Source organism: Oryzias melastigma, linkage group LG1 (assembly GCF_002922805.2).
Source record: "Oryzias melastigma strain HK-1 linkage group LG1, ASM292280v2, whole genome shotgun sequence".
NCBI lineage: Eukaryota > Metazoa > Chordata > Actinopteri > Beloniformes > Adrianichthyidae > Oryzias > Oryzias melastigma.
Window position 1 is genome coordinate 25,208,424 of NC_050512.1, and position 26,884 is coordinate 25,235,307.

Consider the following 26,884-nt stretch of genomic DNA (forward strand, 5'->3'; position numbering starts at 1 on the left):
TCCAGAAGTCTTTCCAAGAATATGATGGGTTCCCTCATGTAAGCTGCTAAACTGAGCTGTGAAGTTAAGGTCAACAGTAACACTGGTTGCTAATGAAAATTTGAAAAATTACTTTAACATAGAAAGTTAAAAACAACTACAATTATATAGCTCACCAAGACCTTAAAAAACTCTACGGCTGCTATGGACCATCACTTTCAAGAAGGTTGTTAATTTAAGAATCAAAATTTGACTCTTGGGCCGTTCTTGTATTATGTGCATCAGAAAACATGTCTGTCATTCTCAATCAGAAGCAGTGAAGATTACAGGCAACTTGCAAGTTTGTTTAGACATTTTTTACTATTTTTTAAACAAAATTCAAAGGGGGTTTAGCTTATTGGAACAGATGGCTGACGAGTCATCATACTCAAGGTTTCACAAACACACAGCAGGAAACCATTTGGAGTTATTTGTAAGCCTGCAGAAGAACAAAGAAAATAATCAGAGGCGGCAAAGAGCCTGAAACCATTACTACCGGCTGCTGGCAGACAAACAAAGAGATAAATGAGAGGAGGAGGTGATGAACAAGTGTCTGAAATCAATAGACGCAACGGGAGCTTCGCAATTTTAATCACAGAGGGTTTTGATGGCTGAGAGGAAGAGACGAGTCAACGACGAGCTTCTAGTTGTTTCATCTCTTGGTCAGAGGGCCTCTGATTTCAGGAGAGCTCCACCCAGATGTTTCCTCATCAATCCGCCCCGATCTGCGCTTGAAGTCTATTAATGAACAGATAATTAAAATCTTGCTCCTCACAGTATTCACTGAGATTCCCTCTTAGTCTCTAGTGATAAGTTTCTTCTCAATGTAAAAAACACAAATTAGGATTTAAGAATGTAATCCTCCAGCTTTAAATCTTAAAGGTAACAGGAGAAATGAAGAAACTTTATGATCCTTCCCTAATTATCAAATTGGAGAACTCTCAATAAGGGTGAAAATCACAAAAACTGATGTAAACACGCTAAATTAACCACAATAAAAAAAATCTTGATAATCATGAAGGAGTACGTTGAACAATCTCATCATGTATCTGGTCCTATCCGGCCCTCCAGATCATTTGATATTATTGTTATTACCCAGCCAGCAAGGCCAAGTGGACCCCATGGTTCAACCCTTGTGCTAACCAAGGCATGTTTACATTAAAAGTGGGGTCATCTGGGCCAGAAGGGGAGGGGATCACACACCAATATAAGGGTGGAGTCAGCTGGACCCCATAAGAGATCACGATGGTTAAAAGTAGACAGAAAAAGTGGACCCCGATTGGGTTTGTCCTCAGTTTCCGTGGTGGCCCCACCTGTATTTGGAGCTGCAGTTCATGACGTGGGACTTCTGAAATGACGTGGGACTTCAATCACAAAAATTCAAATGCAATACCTCGATTCAACCAGCAGGGGCAGCACACAGACAGTTTTTGACTATATTTTCAAGAATAAAACAAGTTTATCTTAATTCGTTAAAAACTTGGCAATGACCAACAGACAGCACTTTTAAAGCCCCATTTATAGAGATCAACAGCCAAAAAAAGTTGATTTAAGGTTTGGTTACACTTTAAGTGGGCACTCAGTGGGCTGGCTCCTTACGATAGCCAGTCGCCTGGTGGACAGCGTGGCTCCACTGCCCAGAGGTTCCCAGGGCTAGCAGGGTTGCCGCTCAGGCCGGCCCCTGGGCAGCGGAGCCAATGTGGGCAAAGACAGGTTTCTGCCCACTTTTAAACCTTAAGGGGCCAACTTGGCCTTGCTGACTGGGTAGTGGCCTGGTGCAGTCTCGCATTAGTAACTAAAATAACTAAGGGCAAAACAGAGTAAAACAGCCAGACAACAAAACAGATAGACAAAAACCTACACTTAAATCCTAATACGCCCAGACAGGCAAAAGGAATGGTATCCCACAATTCCTTGTGCTGTGACTGCAGGCCCAATACCAATGTGTCAGTGACCATCCCGACAATATTAACAACAAATCAAATCAAATACAACTTTATTTTTTTAAAAATCCCATCATGCAGTGCATCAGCAGCCTTGCCAAACAAAAAAAAATTAAATCTGTTCTCTAATAAATAATTTGTAGCCTCAAACTTGTTGCATTTTGAGTGTTTCCTTAACAATTAGGGCGAAGGCTGCGAGGTGAAACAGCGCACGAGTGCTAATTTTCCTCTGTTTTTATTCATATTTATGTTAAAAAATAGTTTATAAAAATTTAGTTCTAGTGTGTTAAATAAATGTTTATCTTGTTCAGCCCACGACCTTAGGTGAGTTTTGGCTCCCTGTGCGATTGAGTTTGACACCCGTGCTCTAACCCTAAAGCGTGTGCAAACCAGGGACAAATCAAGTTATCAGGTTTATGGGTCGCATAAGTTTGAACAGATTGTTTCCTTTGATAATTGTAGTTTTTTTCCTTTATTTTTGCAGGGGAAATCCATTGAGAGCAGACTCTCTTTTCAAGGACGTCCTGTTCACACTCAATTTTTACATTTTGGAACAGCTTTGGCCGCTCTACTTAATTATTTTAGATGTTTAAGGCTGTGAAACCCCTCAGTAGACACTTTATACACTTTTTCCTCAGACATACATGAATATTTTTACACTTTTCTCTTTTGTTTCAACTCTCAAAGTTTACATTTTTTTAGGAAAATACATCCAGTTCATAGAACAAAAAAGATCTGATCAGGATAAGAGATTTATGTACATCTGACAAGCTGAACACATTCTGTACAGGAGATACAGCATGGTGGACATTGACAACAGTCTACAGCTAATCAGGAAGCGGAACACAATGAGCTGCCAAATAAAAAAAAAATCACGCAAAATTGCACCAAAGACAATCTGCGAAACAGAGACAATGTGAAAGGAGAACTGTAATATAGCAAAGGGAACACTACATTATGAAAAAGACACCCCAAAATGTTCTTAATAAATAAAAACGTTTTATTATTTTTTACTAGATTGTACTTGTGTTGTGTATTTTTTCTCCACACTCATGAAGGAATGAACTTTCATTACTTACATCCGGTGGTCTGTTGCTGTTTGGTCTGTTTGAAATCACATCAGTCTTCACTTGCAAGTAAATTAAGGCTCATGTTTACCAGAAGACCTGAGTCATGTGGTTACATCTGAACCAGAGTACAGATGAGCTTTCATAGTTGCCAAATGAACCGGAGTACAGATGAGCTTTCATAGTTGCCAAATGAACCAGAGTACACAGATGATATTTCATAGTTGCCAAATGAACCAGAGTACAGATGAGCTTTCACAGTTACCAAATGAACTGGAGTACAGATGAGCTTTCATAGTTGCCAAATGAACCAGAGTACAGATGAGCTTTCATAGATGCCAAATAAAACCAGAGTATAGATGAGCTTTCATAGATGCCAAATAAACCACATGAACTTTCACCATTGCTAAACAAACCAAAGTACAGATGAGCTATCAATGCTGCCAAAAGAACTAGAGAACAGATGAGCTTTCACAGCTGCCAAATACAGACGAGATTTCACAGCTGCCAAATAAACCAGAGTACAGATCAGCTTTCACAGTTGCCACATGAACCAGAGTACACGTGAGCTTTCACAGCTGCCAAATGAACCAGAGTAAAGATGAGCTTTCACAGCTGCCAAAAGAACAAATGAGCTTTCACAGCAGCCAAATGAACCAGAGTGCACGTGAGCTTTCACAGTTGTTAAACAAACCAGAGTACAGATGAGCTTTCATAGTTGCCAAATGAACCAGAGTGCACTTGAGCTTTCACAGTTGCTAAACAAACCAGAGTACAGATGAGCTTTCATAGTTGCCAAATGAACCAGAGTGCACTTGAGCTTTCACAGATGCCAAATAAACCAGAGTAAAGATGAGCTTTCACTGCTGCCAAAAGAACCAGAGAAAAGATGAGCTTTCACAGCTGCCAAATACAAATGAGCTTTCACAACTCCCAAATTAACCAGAGTACAGACGAGCTTTCAGAGCTGCCAAATACAGATGAGCTTTCACAGGTGCCAAATGAACCAGAGTGCACGTGAGCTTTCACAGTTGCTAAACAAACCAGAGTACAGATGAGCTTTCATAGTTGCCAAATGAACCAGAGTGCACTTGAGCTTTCACAGCTGCCAAAAGAACCAGAGAAAAGATGAGCTTTCACAGCTGCCAAATACAGATGAGCTTTCACAGCTGCCAAAAGAACAAGAGAACAAATGAGCTTTCACAACTCCCAAATTAACCAGAGTACAGACGAGCTTTCACAGCTGCCAAATGAACCAGAGTCCAGATGAGCTTTCACAGCTGCCACATGAACCAGAGTACACATGAGCTTTCACAGTTCCCTAATGAACCAGACTTTGAGAAGAGACAAACAGGAGCACATCAAATGAACTTTGTACCAGTGTGAACTAAACTCTAACAAGAACAGATTCACTTACAAAACAAAATATTCTGTGTTTTTTCTTAATATGTATTTTGTTTTAGTCTAGAAAAGAATCTGCTGAAGTGGGACAGGACTTTGAGAATGTAGAGGTTATTTAGCAGAACCCTCTCTGTCCTCTGGAGGGGGCGGAGGGTTAAAGCCTTCGAGGTGTGCGCTTTTTAAATTTAGCAGCCAGAGGAGAAAGGAGCAACTCCTGCATAATCAGCAGGGGAAGAGGACGGGATGAACTCTGACCTGAGCTCCGTTTTTAGACTACAGCAGCGAACCTGCTGCAGCGCAGTAATGACACACATAAGGACCACGCTCAACACCAGGTATTTGCTGCAATGTCACCTTCCCGCGCTTCACCTGAGCGCGCCCAGTTTCATCCTTTCACTGAAGCGGGAGAAAGTGGCGAGAGTGACGGCGGGCGCCGCTCTGAAGGTTGAAAGTCAATTACAGGTGGTTTATCAGAGGCTTTTTAAAGACACTAAGCTGTTCTCATCAAACCATCTTGATGATGAAAATACAAAGGTTGTCATGGAAACTGTGGATAAAATCTTCAAAGTAACAAAAAAGGATGAACTGAAAGACGGTAGGAGCTAGTTTGACATAAGTGGGGAAGTTGAGAATGAAACTTAAAGTAAAAAAAATAAAATAAAAAAAAGCACAAATAAAAAAAGGCTGAGGCAGCCAGAACATCCCGGCCTGCTGCTACAGCATGCGCTCATGGGAAATAGCGTGACCTCACAATCTGGGTTACCCCACGTCAGGGAGAGAAATCAGGGGGAGCACAGAGGGAGGAGGACAGCACCATGTAGAGCGAGAATGATTGGTTTCCCACTTTTATCCTCCACTTTCTGTTCTGGAGCAAAGGCAGCGGCGGAGGGGGGGAGCGGGGGGGCTCTCAGGTGTCCTCTTTCTTTCATCCTGTCTTACCTGGAGTGGTGCAGTTCTTAGGTCCCTCTTCAATCTCCATTTGCTCCAGGCTGCTGTTGTCCGTTTCCTGCTGCAGCCTCCTTCCCACCCAGCGCTCCTGGCCCCCAGAGCTCCGGACCGGGACATCAGAACCTGGAAGAAGCCACAGCAGAAGTGACTGGGGAGAACGGGATTTGAGGTGATGAGGGACAGAAGAGACAAGCTTTTATCAAATGCTGCAACAGGAAGTTAAGGGGTTTGACTTCATAAAGAGGAAGGAGGCAAAAATACTTCAGGATGCTGCTTACAAATATCCCACTGCACAGAACAGGAAAGAACAGGATGTACTTTCTAAGGAGACTGGCCTCATTTATGATCTCTAAAAAAATGCAATGCAGATATTTTACATGTCTATGCTGGCCAGTGTTCTGTTCTACATTGTGGTCATGTAGGAGGGGCTTAAAAAAAGGAGGCTCACAGTTTGCCTCTTGACAACAGCATCCTCTACTTTTCTGTCACTACACATCAGTTGTTCCTAAGGGGTGGGAGCAGGTGGTTAATATTTTTTTAATGTTAATAATTTTTTGATTTAGAGTCCCACTCTAATAATTTTTTGATTTATTGTAAAAGTTTTCCCAGTGGTCTTTTAATTATGATTATGTAGTTTTCAGCTAAAATAAAAAAAAGTAGTTTCTAGTTTCTGCAGACCAGAAGAAGTTCATTAGAAATTTACCAATGAGTTGTGGGTGAGATTGGTGGCATGGAGCAAACCCGCCCCCCTTTTCCATCACCCATAACTGAAAGCACTCTGTTTATACGCTCTCTGGCTGGCCTTAAAACACACAAAAAAATAAATAAATAAATAATACACAGATTTGAACTAGATGCCAGTTTGGATGAAAACAAAGACGTACATGGATCTAGTTAAGCTTGTGGCATTTTTTCAAAGAAACAAATATATTCTTTTTTTGTCAAACTGCACTTTTGTATCTACCCCTAATATTTGAATACAAAAATATTTTAAAATGCAATTTTAATTAGTGATGCAAAATATTTAATTTTTACAACCGAAATCTATACTTGATATTTTTCAGCCTCTTGCAGCCAATATCAATAATCAACCATTTTTTATATATACTTAAGAAAAATATATTTGCAAGTACAAAGTAAAAGTGTATGGCTCCTATGCATTCCAACAAATTGGCAGAATTTGTTTTACCTGCAAATAAATTGAACAATAAGTAGTACAAACAATACTAGGTTTTTCAGTCTGCCATACATCTGTAAATAGAAAACAAATGTTAAGAATTTAACTTAAAGAGAAATGTAACAAAGACATTTTTTCAATACAAAGAATGCCCAATACAATAACGTGCATCAGAAATGCTTTAATCTCAATGTGTAAAAATTACAACTTTGATTAAACTGATTTACAAAATAAATGGTTGCTCATGGAAATAAACTTTTCAAAAACATAAGCAGGTTTAGATTTTAATAGATCAGAATCAAGTACACCTGGAAGATGGATAGATGGATGGATTACTCAAACAAATTCTCAATGAAACACTTATCAAATGATACAAGTGTTCCTTTCTACAACTCTCCACAGGCCCAAACAACCAAAAAAAAACCTGCGGCACCCATCTGGGTTTAAGTGACCCCCGTACTTTGGAGGCCATTCTTAGTATGTGCATTTACCAGAAATGGCAACGAATACAATGAAGCTTTAAAAAGTTTCCCAAGAATTCATAAAACTCTCATCACAGATTCTTTACATCAAGACCTGAAGTGAACGGCGGGATTGAAACAACCCAAACATATTAAGAGGTCATGGTTCTATGAGGAATGTGGAACCAGGGATCAACCTTAATAAACCCGGTCTTTAGTCTAGAGCTTCCTGTAAGACTGGACTCCATGTTCAGCTGGGTGAGGTCTGCAAAAAGTCATTTATTTTCTCTTTGAACTTCTGAGAACCCTTTTTTTCCCCCAAACATGGCAACAGTAAAGGTGGAGTCCATCCCCTAAAGGTCTCCACCTTTACCCCAGAATCCTGCTCGTCTCTGCTGGATAACTGGATAGTTTCCCATCCAGGTTCTGGAAAAATGACCTGCGGCTGTTTTTGGAACATGCAGCTTCAAAAAAAGTTGTTGAACAAGCCTTCCCTTTGTTTTCAAATCTGCATAGAAGCGTTTGGCGCGTTGCTGCAGGCTGCAGAGTCCAGCTCTTTGTTAAGCTTGATTACAGTCGGATTTTTTATGTAATGAAGGCGGCGAGCAGCTGGAGGAGTGCTCCACAGATGTGAGGGCCAGTCAGCTGCCCCACTTTAGACATTCAGAGAGGATTTCATGATTTTCCAAAACAAAATCCTCCTCGGGGTGGGGTGGGGGGGCTACCACTGGGGCTACATCTGCACATTCTTCCAGAGAGCAGCAACACCAACTAATTCATTTCATACTTGGAAGAACCCAGCAGGAGAACCATGCCTTTTTCCACCCTGCCAACCTCAACCCGGGCTGGAGAGAGCCAGATGGAATTACAAAGGCCGATTTTTCTACGGTCCTCGGGGGACGCCTGAACTCCTCACCCAGCCTCACCTTCACCACACCAAACACAGCAGCAGCCCCGCGGGGCCGCTCCCGCCGCCTCTCATCCTCTGCCATCTTGAACATAAAGTCATCAGGAGGAGCGGTATGGAGATGAAAGCCCCACTGTCTCATGGAATTTATCATAAATAAGGTACACCCTGTTAAAATTTTATGTATCCTGACAGTTTGGAAATCTCATTTTTTTTTGCTTCTGTAGAAGAGCAATGACAGTGAAGGAGTGTAGGTCATGTGACCTTTTGCTTCGCAGAGACTTTTCAAAGCCAGTTCGTCAATGATGTTCGCCATCTTGGCAGGATGGGGTCGCATTGTTTTCTGGCCATCAGAGAAATTGTACTAATGTTATATAAAGAAATATTTCTCCTATTGTATTTTATCAAACACGTCCTTTGAGAAAATGCTTAAATAGGCGGGACACTTGAGTTTGACATTTGATGAACCAAACCCAGAAGAGCCACTTTGACAAACACCTTCAATCAAATATTCAGTTCCTTTTTATGTTTGAGATTTTTTTAATATTTTATTTTGAGATATATTTTAAAATTACAATAATGAGGTAAAATGATTTGCATTGTTTCCAAGATATTATCATTTCTAAAATCCAATCTTGTAACTCTATTTGTGAAAAGTGGGTTTAAAGGACAGTAGATATGATCCATAAAAAATCTCTTTCACTGTGATCTGTTAGGAACTGCTTTGATTTCCAACATCTTCTTAAAACAGTTTTCAAACTAGCTTGAATATAATAGCCACAGGCTGATGGATTCATTCATAGATTCCTGTTTGATTTCAGTAACTAAGAGAAAAAATAAACTGCATCCACTGCTGCCTGTTAAAAATGTATTCTTAGAAACGAAAAATAAAAACAAAAACAAATCTGTCATCCTGTACCAGCAATAACACACATCTTAAACACTACTACACATTCTGTTAGACAATATTTGGAACAATGTGTCTAAAGATGTTGCAGCAACAGGAACACTAATATAGTTTCAAGCTAATTTTAAAGAACACAGTCTATGTCCAAATCCCCCCCAACCCCTAACTGCTATAAAACTATATAGTGCTTGACTACACAGTGCCCTCAATTTTAAGGGCAATTTGGACAACATGCTTACTACTTTTCCTTCATTCTCAATACAACGTTTATTTATGACTCAACAGTACTCTGATGGTGAAAATGTGGGTGGTTTATTCAAAAATTACATTTAAACCCTTTTTTTGTTTTAAATTGCTCGACTGCAATACATCGCTAATATAATCAATGCACGCTAGTTTTTCCCAAAGACTTCTGGGAAATTTCTACTCCCCTCGATTTTGGAATTAGTAGATTCGGACAGCACCAGAAAATGGCGAATGCAATATATAGCGCACCATATACTTAGTAGGGGGGGAGATTTCAGACATAGCTACAGTCAACAGCTGGATAAACTATTTTATTCATAAATTCAGTCAGTTGATGGATTGTCCTAAAACCATCAAAGAATGGTGAGAATTCCTGTGCAGAAAATCTGCAGATCTTGCAGTTTATCTAAATTATAGCCTGAACCTGGTAGGTTCATTTGTTTACCACAGTGTCTTAACTAGAGTTTACCAAAAAAAAGTAAGATTAAATTTAACATTTTGCTTAACAGTCGATTGAGGGAGAAGAATGCAACTAAAAGACTTTCAGCTGTCATGGATTGACCAGAAAAGAATAGTTTTTAGTCTGGACTTGAACATTGTCAGAGTAGACGTTTGTCTAACCACAACAAGACTCTTCCAGATGTTAACTGGATGAAACTGAAACGCTGCTTCCCTGAATCTCAGAGTATTAGGAAGTTCATGTGGGACCAACATGTCAGAGATGTATTTTGATTCTTTGAGTCTTGTACTGTAGAGTCTAAGCTACAGGCAGAGTTGTTTGAAAGTTTAATCTCTGATTGATAGAAAGTCAGTGTAAAGGCATGAAGACTGATGTGGTTCTTCTATATAATGTGAGTTATTAGAGAGGATTTTGTGAGACATGTATCGCATCGTATCGTGAGGCACCCAGTGATTCCCGGCCCTTGTAAATAAGTTTCTCAAGTTTGGTTTTAACACTAAACCTTTGTTTCTGGCAATGTTTTAAGGGGAAAATACTGATGATGCTGAAGATTGAATGTGGCTGAATCTGTGATTACCCAAAGTTTTCAAACCTGACAAGTAGGTTTTCCAAAAGAAAACTACTTCCTGTATTTTTTTTGTTCATTGCAACTGTGAGGGAGGACTTTTCACCTCAATCAGCTAATGTAATTCATGTCTGTGCATAATTAGGGCGTTTTTGTTTTTTTAAACTGGCAGATAGTTGGACCCCTCAAGACACACAGTATGTCGACGATGTTGTCTATTTTTGGAATGACAACATTTGGACGCGTCATGTCTAGTTAAAACAACCAAACAAGTTCAGTACACTCATTACAGGTAATAAAGAGTTCCACGAAGATGATCAGTCCAGTATAAATATTTATGGAGTTGATCTTAGTTTTAATTTGCACGTTTCTGAACGAGGATATTAACAACCACTGAGGAGGCAGTACAGGAACTCTCAGCAGGGTTGGTTGTCTAGTTATCTAACCGGTGACATTATTATGTGTGTCTGCTGGGCTACTTGGAAAATGTTACATATTCTTCCTGGAATTATCAAGATGCTCAAAAGTGTCTTAGACTCTTAAGATCCACAGAGTAATTCCATTTCTACCAAAATAGATCAGGCAAAAATGGATGGAGTAAGTTTTATTTTTTGGACAGACTTGACTGTAAAGTTTTTGCTAGTTCAGTCTACTTGGTACAGTCTACAACTTAAAGTGAAAATGATTTTACCTTACAACTGCCTGACAAATTTGCATTTTAACCGGCTAGGAGTCTGCTGAAAAAAAATAAAAATAAAAAAAAAAATAAAATCAGGAGTTTGCTGTTACGTCTGTGCTTAAAAAAGTGTACTTGGAGATTCGTGTCAGGAGTCAGCGCTATGTCTCCCCTTCTGGTCAACGGCAGGAGGTTGAGTTGTTGAGTTGTTTCCAATCTCACAATCTCCCACCTGCTTCTTAAGCAGCAAACAGAACCAGAGTCTGTGCGAAGTATTGTTTGTGCCACCCTGCCTGCATTACCGAGCGTTTCTATCTGGACCTGATCTTCTGTTTCTGATCCTGCTTTATCTTGGATTACCTGCTGCCTGCCCTGACCTTCGCCTGGACTCTTCTTGGATGATCCCATGCTCGTGATTGACCTATGCTTATCTGACCCTAGTTCCTGTCTAAATTCATAAACCTGTGGCATGTGGAACCAGCTGTCTGCCCGTCTGTGACAATTCCTGCTTACTGAAAGTATAAAATGAATTTACCTGAGACTAAAGATAAACACAAATGACTTTATAATCATTTGTAGCAGTATTATTACACCGGTTCTTGAGTCTGTTCATGGGAATCTAAAAAAAAAAAGCAAAACCATCAGCAAATTTGCGTCAGACCAAAAGACAGGGCCTCATCTGACACTCCTTTGAAAAAAAGGGGAAAAAAAGCTTTTCCGCTTCTCTAACCTACCCAAACATATAGGATTTGTTTGACAGAGCTTCAAAACTTTTATCTGTTTGTTCTGATCCATTACAAAACATTTTATTACATCTCATTTTAAGCTGAACATATATTATCTTTTCATGTTGACAATGTGTGGGCCAACGGTTGCTATGGAAAACGTTAAAAGTGGATGCATGGAGACAGAAATTTGTGTCCATATTTATCTGCTTGAGTTGTAAGAGGTTGCTACGGGCCACCGCTTTAGTGGAGGCTGCTACTTTCAATCAAAATGTAACGTTTTAGTGATTTCCTTCTTTACACTAAAATAGTTTATGCTTAAAGCAGTTAAAAAAAAAAGCCAATATGGATGTGTTTGAATAAAAGCTTGATGTCAGAGAACTTGGTTCCTGAGAACTTTGCTGCCAAATAAACAAAGACGGAGCTCTCTGATCCAGTCAATTATTCATATATTTTGAGTTTACGCTCAAATAAAAAGGCAGTTTGCATTAATGCACTTTTTATTGCTCACCATTACTTAATTTTCGACTAAGTTGCTATTTCAGTTTGTTAGTATATAGTTGTAAATGTAATTCTGCTGTTTTCAGAGGCTTGAACGATGTTTCTAAGAAAGAGAACATGCAAATAGATTCAGAGGAAAAAAATTTATAGAATAAAATTATTGTAAAATTTTATTAGGAATCCAATTCAACAGAAAATATTGTTTTCATGTTAAACCTTAAAATCTACCTTTTATTGTATCTTATTGTAAAAGTGTTCCCAGCAGTCTTTAAATTGTGATTATTAAGCAAAATAAAAAAACATGTCATTAGGGCATAGTTTCTGCAGAGCGGCAGTAGTTGATCAGAAATTCACTTCTGAGTTGTGTTGACGAAGAGCTACCCTGCCGTCCTTTTACGGTTACTGAGAGCTCACTGTTTACACGCTCTCCCGCTCGGTTTCAGTCCATCAATCCCTCATCCTAATATTACCAAAACAACAAAAATGGTAAACAACATTGAAATTATTTCACTACAGTTTGGAGTCAAATGTCAGGAAAGTAAAGAAGTATATGGATCTAGTTTTCTGCAATTGAATGCATAAGAATGGAGCAAATGTCATCAGAAATGTAATTTTCTTTATATATGTCTTTAATCATCAGAACAGGTGAAAAATACTAAAAATTATAATTTTCTTCAGAGTGGGCCATTAAATGAGTCCTATATTAGTTTTTTAAGCCTGAGCCGTACTAAATGTAGAGGTAGAGACATGCAGTTTGATCAAAGTGAAAGCATCTCTAAGCACAGCTTGACATACTTTTTAGATGTCAGGGAACATGGCGTGAGAATATGCAAATGAACAAAAAAAAAACAACCTTTTCTGCTTTATGATGTAATCTATTCATCCATCAGGTCTCAGTCTAGCATGACTTTATATATTGGTTGTGTCACACAGTGTCTGGAGTACGATCTACGAAAACTATACTTAACCAAAGTGAAGAAAAAAAGTTTGATTTGAATTATTTCCATAAGAATATTTAGCTTTATCTGCAAAAAAAAATCTAAATTTTTACTTTTACAAGTAATAAAAGTGTTTGTGTAAATTTGGGTGAGAAAACATTATTAAAATAACATAAGTGGAAAGAAGGAAGACTTGGCTGATTCAGTCAGATCGAGTTTGCTCTCAGTTCTGGTTTGCATCATTTGACAGGAGGATGTTCTGAGCTGGTGCATCCTGACTCCAGCTCTGCAGCTCGAACACCTGATCTGCTTCCTTCAGGAGCTGCTCTACATCATGAAGTCCAGTTCTAGCGAATAAGCATCAAAAACATAATCTTACTTTTGCTTTTAGACCTCAATTATGCCACTTTTGTTTTTAAAACTTTGCATTTTCACATTTGAATTGTGCGTTTCCTATTATTTAATGTTTGAGTACATTAAAGCGCCGATCTTTCTAAATAAATGAACATTTTGATTTGACTTTTCCCTCAGTTTTTCTGAGTAACCGAGAATGTTTGAAGGCAGAAACGTGACAAACAGGTTTTGCGGAACTCACGCCGCGGGTCCTCACCTGAATTCTCCCCGAAGAAGGAAAGCCCCTTGACGAGCAGCAGCAAGCCGCCGAACAGGCAGATCTGGATCAAAACCAACTCCTTTCGCCTCTTCCGCCTCGCTTTCACCCTCTTCTGGCTCGCCATCCCTCGCCCTCGGATGCCCGGCAGAGGCGTCTCTTCCTCCGCTGTCACATCCATGCGGATCCCCCTGAAAGTCTGGCGAGAAACGAGAACTCCTGTAATTCCCCAGAAAGCTGCTCGTCCCTCCGGATGAGGGGAGGAGAAGAAGTACCGGGCGGCTGTAGAGGGCGGCGCGGGGGGGCGGAAAGTTGTAAACGGATACCGCAGGGATGCTGCGAGGCTGGGAGGGCAGAGCAAACTGCGAGCTCGTGCCTGGAAGCGCCGGTTCACGAGGTTATGTCATGTTGGATTGAGCTTCTCCGAGCTTTTCGTGAGTGCTTCTGCGCAGTGACTGAGCAGAGGGAGCGCGTGCGGCGCGCGCGCGCCCAAGAAAACCCGCCAAGAAACAATTATATGCTAGCTAAACAACTGCTAAATGCTAAAATGTGTAAAGTTCATAAATGTAAAGAATAATTTCTCCTACTTTAATGTAAATTTTGGTAATTTATTTTAATTTTTCAATATTAATTTTTAAGTAAAGAAAAAAATGTTTAGTTACCGTCATAGGTTATGTTAAAGTATATTTTTTTGGGGTAAAACTATTTCTCTTAGGGTTCTTTCAAGGTATTTTATCAGGGGTGTCCAAACTTTATGTAAAGTGGGCCAGATATTATGGTGGCCCCAAAATGCAAATCACATCAACAAATATTTTATAGATCAAAATTAAAAAAGCAACACACATTGTTATAAGACAGCTTAAAATTTTAGAAAACAAAACAAAATCCCAGAAACCAAAATATAACAATTTTTTGGAAAAGTAATTTCCAGAAAACACAGTGAAATGTTAGAAAAACGAAACATCGTCATCCAATTAACTATGTCCCTTTTCTGGTATCTTATTGCGTTTTGTTTTAATCCTTGTGGAATCTTAAAGGGTCGAGATGACCCAAGCCTTACATTGACATGTTATCCATCCCATGACAAATGTGGGCAAAGTTGGACGTCTGCCACGGACACTAGAGAAGGTAAAAAAAAATACTTAAAACAAACAAAAGAAAATCAACATGCTGTCTTGTGGGTCCAGATGACCCTACATTTAATCTGAACATGCCTAAGATAGAAGGGTTAACAGTAAGTTTTGATTTCTGCAAGGTACTTTTCTTTTTTTTACAGAAAACGGAAAAGGTAGGTACTATGGAAAATCGCTGATTGGATGATGACGTTTGACCAGCAATACTGGATATCATAGCAACAACTTCACATTGTCAATTTTTCATCCCCAGTTAGCTCATCAGTAGTCGTGTTTCCATTAACTCTGAAATTTTGAAAAACGGAATTTCGATATTAAATTCTCCTAATGGAAACACCACAATTTCGAAAAAACTCGCCTTTTTCGAAATAAAGTTTTTGCGCTTAGAGGAGGTGGTATTTGGGCCGTATCGAAACAGTAGTTTTTCGAAAAACTGTAATGGAAACACTTTTTTCGAAACAAACGAGTCACGTGACCATTAACCGGATATGACGTTTCGGACAGGAAGCAGGAAAAGCTGGTCAAATGCGCTTTTTCACAGCAACTGGCTGCCTTGGGCACCGCACAGCGGGAGCTCATCAAAAGTTGAGCGTGTCATGCAAAAAGGCTGAATCCACGGCTCTTCGGTGAATTCTTCAACCACGATTTAACAAAACTGTTTGACTCTACGTCGCTCCCACGTATAAGGAGCCTGCCGCTCCAAGGCTTGGATCAGACGTAGACGTCTTCTCTGAATAGGAAGGCTGAGAGCTAGCTCCGTGGCAGAAATGTGAATGAATCTACTGCACATCAAAATAGTGTTTATATCCGTCGTCATGTTTTTTTAATGACTTATCGCGGGAATTACTTTGAGTTTTTCGCATAATCATGGTTTAATGGAAACGCTGTTTTTTCGAAACAGTGTTTTATCGAAATTCTAGAAATTTCGATAAAGTTTTGCGCAAAAGTGTAATGGAAACGCAGCTAGTGACTTTTCTTTTTTTATGTACAATTAACATTTCAAAATGAGCTAGAAAGTATCACAGAAGGGTCCTGTGACAGCGTTGCCACAGATTTAACAGCTTAAATAACCAACCAAGATCAAGAAATTGTGCACTCAGTTTTTAGAAAATCCTGGGGGACGCATGTCATTTCTTTTATGAACAGAGTGAAATTAGGAATTTGATCGCTGGCTGCACTGTAGACATCTCTGCACTATGTTAACTTTACTAATGACACATTTTTTACCAAACACATTTATAAAATACAATTTTACACACAAGGTTAGCTATAACCACTTGACAAATTAAGAAAAATGATGCTAAATTACTCATGATTATTACCATCCACTTTAGGCTACATCATTTTAAAAAGGCCTACATGTCTCTACTGTTTTTGGTGAAATTCCTACTGGCCACAAATAAAAAAAACATTGAAAGAGGCTATGTTTGCATGTAATTTTCTAAACACGCATAGCCAGTGCTGAACTTTTCTTTCTTGGCCACATGGAGGAAAAGTTAGTTTAAAGTTTACGGTTAGGATTATTGTTAAAATGTGCGACAAACAGCAATATTTAGCCTCAGATGCACTTAAAATATATGCAGGCAGTGCAGCAACGTCCATCTTGCCACATATATTACGTGTTTTACATATCATGAATTTCCTTCAGTTTTTCTGCTTGGTTAAATGTAATTCCAAATAGCATCAGACAAAACAATTACATCAAAGACATTTTTAGTGTCCTACGCTGTAATGAAAAGGTAAAGCTGTAATCAAATGAGTGTAGTTTGATTAATCAGTTTTACTATTTATTCTACAAATTAATCAAATTGTTGTAAGAGACTCAGCTATAATCAAAGACTTATCTGGAAATACTAGAAATTGCAAACATTAAAACTGCAAGTGACTTGTCTACGAGTTAATCAGAATGGAGCGGAACAGTGAGCTTGTGCCTTTCTGTTGTAGATCCTACATCACATCTAGAAGTTGCTTTCAACTTCATCTTTGTTTTCTGCTCCTGATTCACAATGATTTGAAAACAAAATATTCAGAAATGCAGTTTAATCTTAACATTCTATTTATTTACTTTATATTAATAAAATTATTGGCTCACCAAACCCAATGTTTAGAATAAGGTGTCCTAATCACTTGGCCTGGCCACAGGTGTATAAAATTGACTCCTCAGGCATACAGACTGTTTTTACAAACGTGAAAGAATGGAGCTTAGTGAATTCCAGCGTGGAACTGTCATAGGATGCCACCTGTGCAACAAATCCAGTCGTGAAATTTCCTACATATTCCACAGTCAACTGTCAGCTCTATCAGAACAAAATGGAAGAGTTTAAGAACAAAATGAAGTCAGCTATCAGTGGTAGTAAACTGATGGAGAGAGGTCAGCAGATGCTGAAGTGCAAAGAGGTCACCAACTTTCAGTGGAGACGCCTTCTCTGGAGGGAGAAATCACACTTTTCCATCTAGAAATCTGATGGACCAGTCTGGGTTTGGAGGTCACCAGGAGAACTGGACATTTCAGACTGTATTGTGAAATTTGGTGGAGGAGGAATGATGGTGTGGGCTTGTTCTTCAAGCTCCAGTGAAATGATCTTTGAATGCTTCAGGATACCAAAACATTTTGGACAATTCCATGCTACCAACCTTGTGGGAACAGTTTGGAGGGGACCCTTCCTCTTCCAACATGGCTGCACCAGAGCAAAGAGCAAAGACATGGATGACGGAGTCTGGTGTGGAGGAACTTGACTGGCCTGTGGAGAGTCCTGACCTGAACCCCATAGAACACCTTTGGGATGAATTAGAGCAGAGACTGAGAGCCAGACCTTCTCCACCAACATCAGTGTGACCTGACCAATGCGCTTTAGGAAGAATGGTCAAAAATTCCTATAAACACTCCTCAACTTTGTGGACAGCCTTCCCAGAAGAGTTGAAGCTGTAATAACTGCAAAAGGTGGATCCGCATCATGTTGAACTCCTTGGTTTTAGGAACGGGATGGAACTTAAGTTCATATGTGAGTCAAGGCAGGTGAGTGAATACTTTTGCTAATGCAGTAGATGTCCTTCCTCATCAGAAAAATGCTTCAAGAACATGCCAAAAACTTGGTTTTCATCAGTGGGTCAATAAAGCAAAACCATGGCAGCATCTCACTGCAGTGTTCTATGGTTGCACAACAGTTGGGAGTCAGATTCCTTTTTGCAATTTGTGTAGTTCTGCATTCTGGTTCTTAATTGTTGAAGCCAGGCTTTTCAGCATGTGGCAGAATTGTAAATTCGTACTATTATGAAGGGGGAAAAAAAAGGAAAACATTTTTTTTTCTTTCAGAGTCTGCTGCATTCCAGATACATTCATGACCTGACTGGAGGTCCTGATGTGGTCGTGAAAGCGGGTCAGGCTTGCAGCGCCAGTTCAGTCTGTGCATGGAAGTTAGCAAACAAGATGAATTCCAAACCTCCCAGACGCACACAAAAGAAAAAAAAAAAGAAAGAAAGGGGGGGAGGGAAGAAGGGGTGGGGGGGAGAAACAAATTAAATCCAGTTAAATTGTTTTTCCATTGCCAGTGGGCTTGGCACAGACCTCTCGCACACATGAGATGTGAGATAAGTTGCAGAAGAGACAAACTAGAAGCAGAGTGGTTCGAGATGTGAGAGAATGCCTGGAATTTAACCCACTTTCAAGTGGAAGCTGCTCTTCCCGGTGAACAACAAAGATGCACAAACACACAGGTGACTAAGGAGGTTACCGTCTGTCAATCTATTAAAAAAAAAAAGACTAGGTTGCAACTGGCTCAGTGCAAATCTACAGCTTGAGCCGACATTTCCAGGTCAGGTCTTCTTGCTCCATGAGTCCAAGTCCAGGCAGTTCGATTCCCCCTTAGCATGGAGAGACCTCCGCTCAGCAACATTGTAGGGAGCAAAGAGAAGGGAGGTTATACTGATGGCCAAGAATAGCTTGCTTGAACTAAAAAGAAAAACATGAGCTAATGTTAGACTGGAGTAGAACAGCCAGGTGGTGATGCTGAAAGTAAAAAAAAAAAAAGGACAAGCATCACTGTGTCTGCATCACCTGAGCCGACGAGAATAAAGAGTGGAAAAACACAAAGTCAACAGCTGCTGCTTCCTATCCCCATCTTTAGAAAACAGAAACAAAACGTACATTCAGATCAGTGGCACCAGGACCGAAACAAAAACAAACAGCAGATGTGACACTCCACCGATCTGTGCGTCCTCAATTCTTCTCCTTCACACCTTCGCCGTGGTCTAAGCTGTTCCCGAAAGAGCCGTTTGTGGCACTTGAATGTAAAGGACATGAAAAAGGATCTTATTCTGCTGATGGAGTTCAAGGATACAATACTCGGTCAGTTAAGGAAAGTCTAAAACAGCTAAAAGGAAGAGTCTCAATGCTAAAATGAATGCTAATTTTGCTAAATTAAAAGGTACACAGCTAAAAGCCGACAATCAAATTAAAAAATGCTAAATAACAAAACTCGCTAAAAAAATGCATACATATATACAGTATATTTTCTATAGTAACTTTCAAAGTGTAAAATAGCTGAAAAGACATCAATAATAAAAATGGCTAATGCTAGGAAACCAATTTTAGCAACAAGGTAAAAACCAAGATGTTTGATTTCATTTTTGCTTAAATTGCTAATAAGGTAAAGCTAAATCTCTGGCTAAAAATTGCATTTCCGCAACATATTTTTAGTTAAAATTTAGGCGTGTAGCCCTATGACATGTACACCGAGAGTGTAGTCTTTTAGCATTTTTAGAAATATTAAAATAAAATAATTGTTTTCTGCTGTTCCAGAGGTTTTAGATTATTTCAAAATCAGCATTGTTTTAACATTTAACAGTTCTGCAATCGTAGATTTTGGTCCGTTGATTGATCTTTTAGCATTTTCTGTAGCATGTAGTTTTAGCGCTGTTTAGCTTTTCTACTCTTCTACGCTTTCTCCAACTAAGTTCAAACAGTTGTTGCTCAAATTAGTTTACATTTTCTGCTTTTTTTGGCTTATTTTGTAAAAGCCGAGAATGAGCCGCCTTGCTTCTTTTTTTTCTTGTGATAATGAGATGTACTATCCCGTTATCACCAGGAAAAACGCGTTTTCTCGTAATAACATGACAGATGTTGTTATAACGAGATAATGAAGAATATACTTTAATTTTTCTAAAATCGGCAATAAAACAAATTAGTTTGTCAGCGAAAGGATTGAATTCCAGAAAAACTGATCCACTTGTAATTGATTACCGGTACTTTGATCCTGATCAAACTCAGGCAGAGATTATGCACCGTTGTCATCTGAGGAGAAGGTTGGCCCGACTGCAGCTGCGCAGACGGCTGCAATCCTGAAACCAGTTGAGGAGACCAGGTCATCTATACGGTTACAGAATAAGAATAATGTTTACTTGTTAACACGACATAAAAGTGTTTTCTTGTAATAATGACATAATAGATCTTGTTATCAAGAAAAGTAGATATTATCACAAGAAACAATGTAATTATGAGAAAAAAGGACAAAAAGAAAAGTCTATTATTTTGTATTTATGTTAATTTATTTTACACATTTTTTCTGGTTCATGTAAAAAAAATTACCCATCAGCCTTTCCAGAGCTGGTTTCTGTTGAATGTTTAAGCTAACGGTGTCACACCGGAGTTTAAAAGAACTTGGGTCTATAAGATTTTTACTGTAAGCTTGCTTGATTTCACAAAAGTTTTTGTTGTTTGTAGTTTTAGCTTGAATCTGTTAAAGAAAACTTTTGAGTCAAAAACCACAAAGTTGGCAGAAACAGAAACCGATAGGAGGGAGAACCAGTACACAAAGCTACTGGGTTAACAGTACAGTTAGTGTCTGAGAATCTTGTTCTAAAGGATCTAAAGTTCTGTCATTGCACTTCGCCAGTCCAGTTGGATTTCTGACCGATGCTGCAGGTATTCAGCCATAAAGTCGGTCTCTGCAGAACCGGATCTTCCTGAGAAACTGGGCTCAGCGTCCTGATCCCAAATCTGCATGAGACAGAGGAAGAGAGCGGCTTTAGTTCATCAGTCCACACAACAAACTGGATTCACACACGACCTGTCAAAATAAAAGCACACATGTTGCATTCAAATACAAATAGTAACAACTGAGGTAGAGTGGTGAAGTTTTTATTTAAATACTTTTTTTTCTGTCAATCTTAGTGTTTTTCTCTTTTATTCTCTGGAGTTTCTTCAGCAAACTTATTTATTGTAACATCCTTTTTTATTTTTCATTTTTTTATTCCATGTTGTGGTGCAGTTCTGCATTATTAAGCTTCTTTTTAATTTAGTTTACATCAAATATAATACAATCACGTATTTGGCACTAGGTTTATTTTTGAGAAATGCTTAGTAGTATAAGAAATTAATAATACATTTTAGCACCGTTCAAATTTATCAATTCATATTTAATAATATTAATGATTTATTTTCTTTTTTTTTAATTTTTCACTGATTTAGCATTCCTTAGCAACTTTCCAGCCATTGAGAATTATATTCTTAGTATTTATTGGATATTTCAACTACATTTATGTGCTAGTTTATCAATGAAAAATAGTTTTTATTTAGTATTTTAAGTGTTGTAATGTTATTATAACTTTTTTTAATTTCAAGTTACAAATAATTACATTACATAAAATTTTCAGCCTTATTTTGCAACAATATTGTTCACTTTCTTAAGCTAACTCTTTACAGATCTAGTTAATCATTTTATATTTTTTAATGTTGGTTAAGCAGTGATTTTTCATTTATAGACCACAGAAGAGCGACAGAATTGTAAGAAGGAAATTCCACCTTTCAGTTTTGTTCGGCATTATTGAAATTATCTCTTGCTTTTTATCAGCTACTTTAGTATTATGTTAACTGCTTTCCGTAATTTTTTAATTATTTTTTGCACATTTGACAAATTCTTTAATTTAATTTAGCATGTAATAGTTCATTTAGTATCATCATTGTATCAGACACTCACTGGTTTCATTTTTTTTTTACTTTATATTAGAGGTATAAGCTGACATCTGACTTCCTTAAAGTCCCGTCCTGCAGAGGAACGTTTGTTGGTTTAAATTTGTTCACAGCGTTGAGACAAAGAGGAGCAGAAACCTTCTCGCGGCCCGGTTCTAACAGAATTAGGACGGCGCAGACAGGAAGGAAGAGTGGGGTAGATAATGGATGACGGTCACTGATTACTCTCCATACGCTTCCAGAGTGTTTGAACCAGCAGCTGTAAATCACTCCAGAGACGTTTTAAACATCTTTTGTTCTTTTTTGTCCTCCTGGCATTCACGGAGCTCTTATGTAAGAAGGTGATGAAGCCTCCAAGTCTTGGGGCTCATATTTACTCTATTTGTATTTGGGGGATTACAGAGCAGCCCCCCCTCCCGAAATGCTGGTCCAAACAGAGAGTGGAGCTCCAAAGGGACTGATGAAGAAATGTGAGACATCTCATGTGGACGTCTGGATGAAGACACTGACAGAGGTGACATGAGAGAAGAACAACTGCAGGTTTAATGCATCTGCTGATGGTATAAATGAGCTATTTGAGGAAACGGTTAAAAAAGTGGGTGGTGTGAAACCCACAACCAGAACAGTGGTGGTTGGCAAAACATTTCTTTTCATACATTTTATTCAGTTTTCACAATCACATCAAGGTAAAGTTAAATCATGAAATCAGAAATTCATATTTTGATCTATTTTAAGTGTTCCCAGAGGTCTTATAAATTATGATAATGCTGTTTTTAACAAAAAAAAAAAAAAAAAAAAAATCATTTTCTAGAACATAGTTTCTGCAGAGCGCCAGGAGTTCGTTAGAAATTTGACTCTGAGTTGTGGGCGGGGCTCTCAGCCCCCTGACAGCCCAGCCTAACATTAACGGAGCAACAAAAATGGCGTGCACTATTGGAGTCGTACAGCTTTGAGTCAGATAGCAGCTCGCATTAGGAAAATGAAGACGTTCATGGATCTATTTGTCAGTGTATTTTCTTTTTTTCTGCTTTTTTAAACAGAATTTTTGCTCCTGATTCATGACAAAAAAAACTAAAACTGAAATTTTGATTTTAATTTTCTTTATATTTAACCTCCATCATCAGAAAAATGCCCCAAGAACAAGTTTTGTTTTTCAAATTTTGTTTTTCCCTCAAGAATGCAAATATTTACGCCATTGTACATTCTTGTCTTTTTGTTTGACAGAAAAAAATAAAATAAATCACGCACAAACACTTAAAAAAAAAAAAGAAAAAAAGAAAGTCCTTAAAGATTGTCATTCATATAAATTGTCAATAAAGTTGGAAAGCATAAAGTCCAAAGCTTGATTTACAAGAAGTCTGACCAAGTTGATTTTACATGGTTTGTCCATTTTAACGATATTTTATGGAATGTTTCTGTCTGTACTTGAATTTATAAAGAGAGTTTTTCCATTTTAAGCCCCAAGAACATGTTAAAAACACAACATAATTTTCATCAACTTTACTAATCACAGATTCATTATATGGATATCTGATACTCACCATCTTGTGTTCACGGTTCCCTCTCTGACGAAACATCTCCCTCTGCTCCGCTGCTCGCGCTGGGGTCCTGCCTGGACCGCTGGCTGCCCTTCTCCCTGCCCGACTCCGTTGGGCCTTTGGCGCGAGTCTTCTCTTTCCTCTGCTGCTGCTTCTCCTGTTTGGCCATCTGAAGAGACGCACAAAGAGCAGTCCAAGCTACACGGTAAGAGAAGCTTTCATTTTTCTTTTGAATCTCAAACGGTTTGTGTAGATTTATCTATAGCAGCTGTTACAGGTACCAGGATGATGTGTGCCCCTCCCTCTTTCTGATGTCTTTCTACCTGGCCCAGGTGAGCAGGTGAGCAGGATTACCTCATCTGGTCCAGGAGAGATAAACCTAAGGAGGGTTTGTCAAACCTGGCATTTAAACATTTCATTCTCTTTTATGTCAGTTGATTGTGGATTTCTGGGCTCAGTTTGGTCTGGAGGCTCCTGGTTGATCTGTTTGCAGGTTTTGGTGGTTTCATTTTGTGACGGTCTGACTTTCAGCAAAGATCTACTGGATGTTTGGCTGCTGAGGACTTTTCTCGGCTCTGCTATAGACTTCTTGAGGTGACACAGTCAAATGTGAGCTATGATAACTGCTGTATTTTGATTTCTAAGGCTTAAAAATCTGAGTCAATTTTTAGGATTCTTTGAAGATATACATTTTTTTCTCCTCGATTTCTTCTTTTTATACTTTAATACCTAATTTAATGACAAATTGATTTATTAATCGAAAAACAAACTAAAACTACAAAGGTTTGTTTTGATTTAACTTGATTCTTAAAATTTTGGTTCTTTTTTTTCTACATGTTTTTCAATATTAATGCGAACGTTTTGTTAAAGCTTTAAGAAACTGCTTTTTGTCAAGATGACTGAAGTTCATGTCTGTGGGTGGATTCTCCAAATCTTCAGATGCCTTTTCCAGACTTTAAAAATCTATTTAAAAAAAAAAAAAAACTTTTTATATTTCATGTAATCTCCTTCACAGGATAAGCATTTAGCAGATCATTACACCTTTTTTTTAAGCATATAATTTAAAAACATTTTTTTAGTGTGTGGTAATTCTGCTTTACTGCATTTGGCAAAGGAAAAATTAAATCAGATTTTAATCTAAATTGTTCATCAAATTTTCGCATAATATTTTCATTTTTTGTATATACAGGATTCTATTGTTAAATTTTTAGCACTTTCAGCTTTTAATATAACATTTAGGAATTAAACAATATACAAAACATTTTAACAGTATATTTAGTATGACAGGTATAAGAGGAACCAAATTAAAGTAACATTACAAGATTATGGTGGAAGTGAACACCAATATGTGCAGGAGCAAAAAACTCAATTTGGTCAAACTGTCTTGGATTTGAACAGGTAATTTAAATGCTTATTGATAACAGTTTTGAAGCTCCTTTGTTTGATTTACAGTTTATTCATGTTTTATTCATTGATTGATGGCTTGCAGGATCCCTGCAGTTGATGAAGCCATCGATATCCCTGCAGCTTTCTCCTTCAAGTCTGTGTGATGCTTCTGTCTAAAGACGCCCAGTTTTCTGGAAATTTTTTTATGTTCATATGCTGATAATGATTTGATTTTGAGTCACCAAAAGGTTCAGAACTTCTTTGTTTCAAAACTTATCTGGAAATAAAACGTCATGAAATGCTGCACTTCTTTCATATTTAAGAACAGCTCTAACAAACTAACAACTTTGATGCTTTTTCTTGTTAATTTAGGACTTTATTTTTGTCTTTTATTCTTGTAAACTTGCATGTTTTAAAGCCGTAAACCTATTTTTAAAATAAGAAATCTACAACTTTAAAACACCCAAATTTACAAGGAAAAAAAGTTATAAATTTAGCCTTTGACTTTAAAGTCGTAAGTGTATGACTTTATCTTTGTAATTTAAGTTACAACTTTTTTTTTTCTTAAATTGACATGTTTTAAAATTGAACCTTTACGACTTTTGAAGTACTGACTTTAAAACTTTAAAAAACAAATAAATTTACAAGAAAAAAAATCCCCAAACTTAGCAGATGACTTTAAAAGTGGTAAATATTCAACTTCATTCTTGTAATTTAAAAGTTAAGACTTTATCCGCTTAGCCGTCCAGCGGCTGCTGCCCACCACTGAGAGAATTTCCCCATTGTGGGAGTAATAAAGGATTTGATTGATTGATTGATTAAATGTTTTAAAATTTTATATTTATGACTTTTAATGTAATAAATGTACAACTTTAAAGAACATAAATTTACAAGAAAAAAGTCATAAAGTCTACCTTTGACTTCTAAAATTGTAAATATATGACTATTTTTGTCATCAAAGTTGAAATTTCTCTCATAAATGTACATGTTTTAAAATTCTACATTTGCAACTTTTAAAGCAATAAATTTGAGGCTTCTAAACACCTACATATACAAGAAAAAAGTCATAAATTTAGCCTTTGACCTCTAAAGTCGTAAACATAGGGCTTTATTTTTTGTCATTTAAGTGATGACCTTTTGTCTTGTAAATTTACATGTTTTGAAATTGTACGACTTTTAAAGTAATAAATTTACAACTTTAAAATACACACACACACACACATATATATATATATATATATATATATATATATATATATAAGTATAAAAGTCATAAAATTGGCCTATGACTTTAAATTTGTAAATATATGACTTTATTCTCATAATGTAGGGTTAGGCCTTTTTTTCTTGTAAATTTACAACTTTAAAGTTGTAATTCAAGTTTTTTTTGTAAACTGGCTCTAATAATCTGCAGTCATTTGTCAATTTAGGTTGTGATTCAGCATTATTTGGAGTGATTTCACCTTCTTTTTCCAATTTCTTCTGCAGTATAGCATTAGACAGTTAGCATTTTTAACTTTAACAATTTTACTTGTTTTTTTTTTTTTCGGGATCCCCCTACAAGTCATTACATTTTATTGACTTAGACTTTACCTCCATCTGCAAAGGAAGATCAAATCTGTTGATTTTCTACTTCAAACTGCTCTTTTATTTACCGGCATGACTCTGATGTTCTTCAAGTTTTGTAGCTGTAAGGTTGTTATTTTAACATAAACATCAACAGTCTGCTTGAGTTCTGCTTTTATTCATTGTCCAGCAGCAGATGGAGCATCTCCAGAACTAAGCAGTCGCAGCATCATGACTTCCAGACTGCGTTAAGCTCTTCGTGACCCAAAGGTTCCAACATGAACACAAATCCGTTTATTGTACACAAACAAAGAAGACAATCTGAACACACGGCTGCCTCTTTTCTCTGCCGTCATTGGATCGCCTTAATGAGTCTGTTGTTGTGGCTGCAAGCCCCGCCCCTCACAGCTGATCGGCACTGACGAGTCTCATTAAAATCTGGCGCGCAGACTCTTTACGGTTCGGGGAGAGCTCGATGAAGCAGCCACCCGACATCTGAAAAACACAGATGCTGAAACTTTTATGGCTCCCGGGGGAAATACTTCTGAACCTCATGTCATCCCACAAATCCAACAACATTGCATAAGACATTACATTATTAAGAGGGCAAAAGAGAGTCGGCGTTACCCCCCACTGAACCCTTCAGCTGCTGCGGGTGACATAACAGCTGGTACCTAAAATCCAAAAATCCAGGGGACACATGCTTTCACATCCGATCAAAACCTCGGCTGAGCCGCAAACACG

At 38.0% G+C, this 26,884-nt stretch overlaps 2 protein-coding genes and 1 long non-coding RNA gene across 5 annotated transcripts in view; 1 reads left to right on the forward strand and 2 right to left on the reverse strand.

Moving 5' to 3' along the window:
- Nucleotides 1–14,051, reverse strand: part of LOC112157282 (sodium/potassium/calcium exchanger 3) — a 58,879-nt gene extending 44,828 nt beyond the window's left edge. The window contains exons 1-3 of one of the 2 annotated variants that reach the window (XM_024289950.2): nt 13,826–14,051; nt 13,551–13,749; nt 5,369–5,500 (exon numbers count right to left, since the gene is read on the reverse strand). In XM_024289950.2, coding sequence (XP_024145718.1) covers nt 5,369–5,500; nt 13,551–13,731 — 313 coding nt within the window. In that variant the 5' untranslated portion in view covers nt 13,732–13,749; nt 13,826–14,051. Of the gene's footprint in view, nt 1–5,368; nt 5,501–13,550 lie in introns of both variants that reach the window. The other variant, XM_024289947.2, reaches the window with a different exon arrangement.
- A 6,154-nt stretch (nt 14,052–20,205) lies between these two features.
- dtd1 (D-aminoacyl-tRNA deacylase 1) overlaps nt 20,206–26,884 on the reverse strand; it is a 16,990-nt gene continuing 10,311 nt past the window's right edge. Inside the window, exons 5-6 of one of the 2 annotated variants that reach the window (XM_024290074.2) lie at nt 23,192–23,357; nt 20,206–20,678 (exon numbers count right to left, since the gene is read on the reverse strand). In XM_024290074.2, coding sequence (XP_024145842.1) covers nt 23,202–23,357 — 156 coding nt within the window. In that variant the 3' untranslated portion in view covers nt 20,206–20,678; nt 23,192–23,201. Of the gene's footprint in view, nt 20,679–23,191; nt 23,358–26,105; nt 26,636–26,884 lie in introns of those variants that run through there. The other variant, XM_024290075.2, reaches the window with a different exon arrangement.
- Nucleotides 23,255–24,293, forward strand: LOC112157378. The gene is made up of 3 exons (XR_002921145.2): nt 23,255–23,393; nt 23,466–23,528; nt 23,682–24,293. It is a non-coding gene; the product is annotated as an uncharacterized LOC112157378 (long non-coding RNA).